General features: G+C 32.4%; 1 protein-coding gene across 2 annotated transcripts; it reads left to right on the top strand.

The window, feature by feature from the left end:
• Nucleotides 1-3,206: 3,206 nt before the first annotated feature.
• LOC7484660 (IQ domain-containing protein IQM1) lies at nucleotides 3,207-6,213 on the top strand. Of its 2 annotated transcripts, none has more exons than XM_002309177.3 (8): nucleotides 3,207-3,842; nucleotides 3,944-4,058; nucleotides 4,184-4,249; nucleotides 4,412-4,500; nucleotides 4,696-4,783; nucleotides 4,856-5,086; nucleotides 5,211-5,312; nucleotides 5,484-6,213. In XM_002309177.3, exons 1-8 carry the CDS (start codon nucleotides 3,379-3,381, stop codon nucleotides 5,937-5,939), a joined length of 1,611 nt encoding a protein of 536 aa, XP_002309213.1. In that variant the 5' UTR covers nucleotides 3,207-3,378; the 3' UTR covers nucleotides 5,940-6,213. The 2 variants fall into 2 exon arrangements, with proteins under 2 accessions (XP_002309213.1, XP_024459178.1); XM_024603410.2 differs by having other exon boundaries at nucleotides 5,427-6,213.
• The last annotated feature ends 1,975 nt before the right edge of the window (nucleotides 6,214-8,188 follow it).

Genomic DNA, 8,188 nt, shown 5'->3' with positions numbered 1-8,188 from the left:
CCTTCCTCCAAAAAAAATATGCATTTGAGTACAAATTTAGGCTAAAAAGGCTCAATTATGAAAAAAAAAGTTTAAAGACCAAATTAATTTTTTTAAAAAATTGACTATTCCAATTCATTGTGATTTGTGAGAGAATGTGTAGTGAAAATGATTATAGTAAAAACCCCACATGTTTTATCTTTTTAGTTAATGATGTGTAGAAATTTCTACAATATTAAATACTTGGACAAGTATAATAAATTTATTAATTTTTTTTATTATCAAAACAAATAAGCCATGAGTGATTAAAGATCTTTGGGCTAGCATACAATGCACATTCGTTTGTTTATATATATATATATATATTTCATAGTAAGCCTATATATAATTATTAAAACATTCATAACAAATATAACAATAAAAGCTCTAATCTTATTTAAATAAAAAAATATATCATAATTTGATTTTAAATAGTATGGTAATCATTAATATAAAAAATAATTTTTTTAAAACTAAAAAAGTTTTTTGGCCTAGAAAACTAAACTCGCACGCTCAGCCTCTAAATAAGCCCTAGGCATATCTAGACTTGAACCAAGCCCACATGCCTAACACCTTTTTTGTTATAATGAGTGGACTATGCATCATCCACTCAATATTAAAATTACAGTAAATAATGTGTTGTCTATTGAAATAATTTTTCAACTATCTCTTGTAGTGACGAAAAGAACAAGTCCTAATTTCTTAACCCTCTAAGCTCTTTTTTCAGCCTATTTTGACTAGTAAATATCTCTAAAACAATACTTGAAACCTAAATTATCCATTCCAATTCACCCTAAAAATCAAAAATCAAAATGCAATCCTAAAACCTTTTAGGGACTTTATATGGCATGGTTAATGAGAAAAACTACTATCATTGAGCTTCCATATCAAAGACAAACTCATTTACACTGATATTGATCTTTTTTATGGCCAAAATGTGGTCGAGCAAATTCTCCGGTCAACGGAAAACACTTTCCGGTCAATGGAAAACACTTTCCAGTCAAAGAAAAATTTGACTTGGTTTCCAGGATAATGTTTTCCTTTTATTTTGGGCGGAGAACACTTTCTGGAAGTTGTGAAAAATTTAAAAATGTCATATTATTTGTTGATTATATCAAATTTAGTCCTCAAACTTTTGATTGCTATATATATATATATATTTTGTTTTGAATATTTTTTTTTCAATTTTATCCCTTAGAATTTAATTTTTCTATTAATTCTGGTCCTTATTTTTATAATTGTTATTTGCTTTTCCCTTATCATTTTTTAATTGAAATTTTTTATCTATCAAATTTGGTCCTCATTCTTTTGATTGTTGCTTATTTTATTTGAAATAATTTATGAAATGTTAATTATTATTATTATTTTAATTTCTTCATCTTTTAATTTTTTTTATTTTTTAGATTTGATCTCTATTATTTTGATTATTATTTATTTTATTTTAGATAATTTATGAAATTAATTTTTTTTCAATTTCATTCTCATTCAACTTTTTTAATTTGTAAGATTTGTTCCTCATTATTTTAATAAACTTGAAAAAAATAAAACATTAGCTCATTTTCCAGCTTATTTTCTATGACATAACCAAATACTGGAAAGTGTTTTCCAACTTATTTTTCATTACACTACCAAACATCGGAAAATAATTCACTTTTCCAGAATTCACTTTCCAAAAGAAAACTACTTTCCAGCAAACAAATGAGGCCTAAAACAATACTTGAAACCTAAATTATCCATTCCAGTTCACCCTAAAAATCAAAAATCAAAAATCAAAAATCAAAATTCAATCCTAAAACCTTTTAAGGACTTTATCTAGCATGGTTAATGGGAAAAACTACTATCATTGAACTTCCATATCAAAGACGAACTTATTGACACCGATATTGATCTTTTTTATGGTCAAAATGTGGTCGAGCAAATTCTCTCTCTCTCCTCTTCGTTTCTCTACGACTTTCTCTCTAATATCTCATAATATAAGGATTGAAACATAATGACAGTATATTCATAAAATCATAAAACTCTAGGGTCTAGATTGAAAAAATGAAAACTCTAGAGGCCAAAGTGAACTTTTACCACGATTCCCTTACAGTGATGTCCATATTGCGTTTGTGAGTAGAGGAACATGAAAAGTATATTTTATAATATAATTATAACCAGTGAAAAACTAATTCGTGGATAAAAATGTAAAATGTAAAAAAAAAAAAAAAAAAAACCCTCTAAGGTTATAAACCTCAAAAATATCATACACTGTATATATAGGTAGTCTTAATATTACTATCAAATAATTTCTTATTATTTTTAAAATATAAAAAATTCTCAATTAAAGTTTTTCATCATTTGAAAGATTTTCCATTCAAATTATATATTTTTTTATTTCTATAAAAAACAACAGTATTTGTAGCAATTTATAATAGCAGCAGCACTAATAAAATTATACAAGAACGTGTATGACCGAAGCCATTACCAAAAGCTTGTTGACTGTCCAATAAAAAGAGCGCAAAAAAAATAAGAATCCTAGTGTGAATATATTTATAATAGCAATGTCGTGTTTTTTGAACGAAAAACATTGCAAACTTGAGCTTTCCATGTTTGACCAAGCATATTGTAGCCATTACCAAAAGCTTGTCTCCCTTTCTGTTTGTTTTTTCAAACTTTCATACGTGATGGTGATCATGTTCGTGTAAAAGTCCCAGATGAGCACGAAGGGTAAGGTGAAGAAGAACAGGAGCCTCTAGCTATATATATAATGATGTGCAGAAACCAAAAGAGGAATGAAAAACGTCAAGCTTTGAATTCATCAAAGCACACGTGGTTGTTGACTTGAACTTCGAGATTAAAATAGTAACTAGCTTTGAATTTGAATGAATGAATGATATTTCTACCACGTTATTGATATTTCTATTCAAACCCCTTTAATCTCTTCTTGATTTTCTTCGGAGAATTCGACGACTGCTGTAACTTCTGAAGCTTGCTTCTACTGAATTTATTTATATATGACGTAAGAGCACGGGGGGGTCAAGAATGTCACACATAATATCCTGCAGTCGCAGCCTCACAGATCATGATAGCCTCCACTTTACTTTATTAAAATATTAGTGAGATTTGATGATATGTCTTTGCTTTTTTTAAAAAAAAAAATTAGATGGGATCGAGTATATATATGACTGTGAATGTTTGATTCTGTGAAGTGTCCCATTTTATGCAGCCTTCAGAAAGAGAACAAGTAGCGATCTAAAAGATCAAATATTTTCAATTTATTTCAATTTTATATTCAGAAACACTTTTCTGAATAACTTTGATCAGGTCCCAGATTGCCTTCGATCATAAAAGCAAAGTGCATCCATTGGTGTCTGACAGTGTATGGGTTTATCGCTTTCCTTGTTATCCTCAGCCTGGAAAGAGATTGTAAGGCACAGCATGTTTGCTTTGGCCTACGACATGTGTTTGAGCCCTAAACGTGATGGTGTAACTTCGAGATCACATAGCTTTAAGCTAATAAATACAGAAACCACGACCAAGCCGATAAAGTCTAATACGAATAACATTAAGAATTCAAGAAAGTTGAAGTACTGTGCACCTGTAACAGTATCGCTGGAGCAATCTTTGTCATTCAAGAGTTATCTAGTTCAAGACAAGGGGGAATTGGGTTTAAATAGTTTCAATGGAAGAGATGGATTGCTGCAGAAACAAGTGCCTGAATTTTATTTTTCACCGAGACCAGTAAGGGAGCTTGAAGCTGCTGCAGTTAAAGTTCAGAAGGTTTATAAGAGCTACCGGACTAGAAGAAATCTTGCAGATTGTGCGGTTGTGGTTGAGGAGCTCTGGTTAGTCCTTGGATAATCTGCAATTGCCAAGAAATTGCTTAAATCTTGATGTTTCTTGTTTTTGGTGGATGGTTGTAATTGGTTTGTTTGATACATTGCAGGTGGAAGGCCTTGGATTTTGCTGCTCTTGAGCGGAGTTCTGTGTCATTCTTTAATGATGAGAAACCAGAAACTGCTGTTTCAAGGTGGGCAAGGGCTAGAACAAGGGCTGCCAAGGTACCTTCTTACCATTTCTGGTTTCAACAGATTAATGTTTTATATTTCCATAGAGAAACTGAAACATTTCGTTTCTTTCTTCCGACAATCAAGTAGATATTTAAGGAAGTGATCTCTCATTGCAGGTGGGAAAAGGTTTATCAAAGGATGAGAAAGCTCAGAAGCTAGCCCTGCAACATTGGCTTGAAGCTGTAAGTTGTTTTCAACACTTCAATGTGAAACTGTAACAATGCCAAGTGGGCTTAATTGGAAACCATTCCTATCAACATTAAGCAGAAGCTTGGGCATTTCTTTTGCAACATGATAACAGTGGTCTAACGCAAATTTACTCTGCTTTTTGTTATGGATAATAGATTGATACACGCCATCGATATGGTCATAATCTGCACTTTTACTATGATGTCTGGTTCAAAAGCGAGAGCAGCCAACCTTTTTTCTACTGGTAAGTACTTTCTCAAACTGCTGTCTGGTAAAATTGATACTTGGAAGTTCGATATAAGATTAACAGAATTCGAAACAACGAATATTGTGGCTTTCAGAAAGTCCTTTCTGCAATGGGATAACTAATATCACACAACTACATTTCAGCCCTCTTTCTTCCTTTTTGACTGACAATGTCCTGTGCAATGAAATGAAGGTTGGATGTTGGAGACGGCAAAGAAGTAAATCTAGATAAATGTCCCAGGCCCACTCTACTCCTTCAATGCATCAAATATCTTGGACCGGTAAGCTACATGACAATTCCATACTAATCTTCAGCACACAAGATTCATTAATCTGATGTTCTTATGTTCCAGAAAGAAAGGCAAGCGTATGAAGTAATAGTTGAAAATGGGAAGCTTGTTTACAAGAAAAGCGGAATGCCAGTGGATACACATGAAGGTTCCAAGTGGATATTTGTGCTTAGCACGGCGAGGGCCTTGTATGTAGGGCAAAAGAAAAAGGGTAGGTTTCAACACTCTAGTTTTCTCGCCGGCGGCGCGACAACAGCCGCTGGAAGATTGGTTGCACACGATGGGATTCTTGAGGTAAATTTTCATTATTACCATGCTCGTACACACGCTTGTTGATTTAATTTGTATCTCCAGTCTCCGGCACTACTTTAATTAATTCGTCAAGGACCTGAACAAGCTCGTCTCTAATGTTACGCAGGCTATATGGCCATACAGTGGACATTACCACCCAACAGAAGAAAACTTCAAGGAATTCATAAGCTTTCTCCAGGAAAACCATGTCGATCTTACCAACGTTAAGGTATGCTGATGTTCCTGTATATTTGTCCACAACATTAGACACAGCTATCTTACATATGCGGCACATGTTCCTGTATATTTGGTTGAACATGTCTAATTTGTGCTTTGAAATTAGTTTCAGTACAGAATAGCTGATGAGTGGTGTTGTTCCCTCTTATCATTTTGTAAACAGAGGTGTGCAATTGATGACGACAGTCCTTCAATAAAGGCGACTGAAGAGGAACAGAAACCAGAGTCTATGTCGGGCCCCGCTGATGTCTCACAGTTGAACGATGCAAATGCAACCGATCATCTAGACGCTGCCGCCATCATAACCGTTGATCTAGCAGACAACACCATCACTAACAGTTCCAATCCACCGGCTACTGTGTTTGACTTGACCGAACGATTGTCATGCAATTGGACCACTGGGACTGGGGCCCGGATTGGGTGTGTGCGGGACTATCCCAAAGGACTACAATCGAGAGCACTTGAACAGGTCAACCTGTCGCCTCGTGTGGCTCCTGGGCATCTGGCTAACTATGGTCCGGTCCCTTCTCCACGCCCTAGCCCTAAGGTCAGGGTCTCACCTAGGCTTGCATACATGGGAATTCCCAGTCCAAGGACCCCAATTGCTGTAGCTAACTAGGGCCTCATTTCATGTTCACCGAAGAAGAAGATGACGGAGGGGATTGAGGGGCTAACCGTATTCTTTAGTCTCCAAGTTTTGGGGATTTAATCTTTCTTGATTTATTACTTCATTTTGTTCCCCCTTCTTCTTTGATGGCTTACTTGGGCCACGTTTTAAGTGTTTGGGTTTTGTATGTCTTGTAATCAAAGAGTTGGTGTAGTATTTTTCATTTTTTTTAGATGCATATAATCAATTCAATTTATGATTTATTTATTTATTTATTTTACTGTCTCGTTTGGCAGTGTTGTTGGTTTTTTACTATACAGGATAATTGTAACCATATCATGAGAAACCGCACCCTCCATTCCAATGATTCTGTTTGTTTTCACGGTTGCTTCTGTGTTTAAACCCAATTATAAAAACAAATGTTTGGTAACGGCTGAAAACTTAATTCATTGTGCATTAGCCCCATCAATATATACATTAAAAATATAGGATCATTGAAAGCAGCACAATATTGCTTTCAGCAGTTGAGAGTGACTCCACTGTTCACGTGAACAGTTGTGCATGTCTCTACTGTTCCGGCTGGACCGGATCCGGTCCAAAGCTAAATGCATTGAACCGGGTCCGACCCAGTAAAAAAAATTTATTTTATTTTTAATTTTTAATTGTGTTTTATTGATGAAGTAGTATTTGCACAATTTGATCGCAATCTCAATTTTGTTCCTGATTATATTTTACCTGATGTTGTTGCGCGCTTAAAAAACCAAGAAAACTGTAGTCCTTGTCGAATGTATTTCATACGTGATGGAATTGTAGATAGTTTAATTGAACAATACAAAATATTATATATAAAGTATTATTTATTTCATGATGTAATAGCAATAGTTAAATCTACAATAATTAAATTAAAAACCATTAATATTAATATATATTTTTTAAAATTATTTTATAACCTTAATTTCAAAAGCATTTTTATATAACTAAATATATTAAATTATTTTTTGATCAACCTCAATTTCAACTACAGTTTTAACCAAACATATATAAATATCAAACCAACCTCAACTAAAAGTACTTTTTAAAAAATAATTTTTTTCAAACCACAATCACAAAAGTTATCACAATACCAAACACATATTTTTAATATTTCCAATGTCGCTGTCAGTTTTTTTTATTATTATTTACAACTTTATATTTTTGTTTTTTCAGAAAATATAATTCATTAATATTAAAAAACAAATATGAATACATTATAATTTTCACAGGCCCCATACGGAAAACAACAAATATGAAAGTTAAGTCTATTAGTGGTATCTCGTGCTTATCGTTTCGTAGACTTCAAGGCTATTTGAATTTGCAGTGTAACCTGCATTTTATAATTTTTCCCTGTTTGGGAACGTGTATTTTAAATTAAAAAAAAATATTTTTAATTTTTTTAATATAATAATATTAAAAATACATTTTAAAAAATAAAAAAAATATTTTAATATATTTCTAAATAAAAAAAATCACCACCGTTAATATAATAAAAAACACTTTAAATTATTGTTTCGCTTTAAAAAACACAGATCACATATCATTTGTCACGTAACAGAAAAGATTGGCCGCCAGTGCTCTCAAACCTGCGACACTCGCCACGTGTTAATCAAGTCAGCTACGGAGATGTTATCAAATGATTAAAATAATAGCTTCGATGTTCGTATCAACAGTTAAGCAGACACAAATCTTTTTTATCTGTGTCGGACCCTCACAGTATTCATTCGCATGCTTTATTTCCTATATTAAGAAGATTGTAAAAGAGATGTTTTACTGTGGAGATGGGACTGTATAAGAGCGAGATGTTGCGGACAATATTCATATAAACATTTTATTAAGTGATCAAATAAATTTTTATAAAAAAACAAAAAAATAGAAATAAAAAAAATTATAACTAAATTAGAAAATATAATATATGAAAAATTAAGATTAAAAAATAAAATTAAAAACAAATAAAATATTTTAAAAAAATCAAGAATAAAAATTAAAATTAAAAAGAATAAGAACTAAATTTACAAAGAGAACCAAATTATTTTTTTAGGAATGAGGGAGGATCGAAAGGGAAAAAAAGCTCATCGACGACAAACCGACCAACCAACACTAACACACATCACTTAAAAGGAACCAATGTCTTTCACTTGTTGGCGTTGCCCACACATGCATCATCTACTTTTTATTTTTTTATGAAAAGACTTAATTGTTCTTTTGATAACCTAATAATAACAAAA

The sequence above is a fragment of the Populus trichocarpa genome, chromosome 6 (assembly GCF_000002775.5).
Source record: "Populus trichocarpa isolate Nisqually-1 chromosome 6, P.trichocarpa_v4.1, whole genome shotgun sequence".
NCBI lineage: Eukaryota > Viridiplantae > Streptophyta > Magnoliopsida > Malpighiales > Salicaceae > Populus > Populus trichocarpa.
This window is presented reverse-complemented; position numbering and strand designations above follow the sequence as displayed.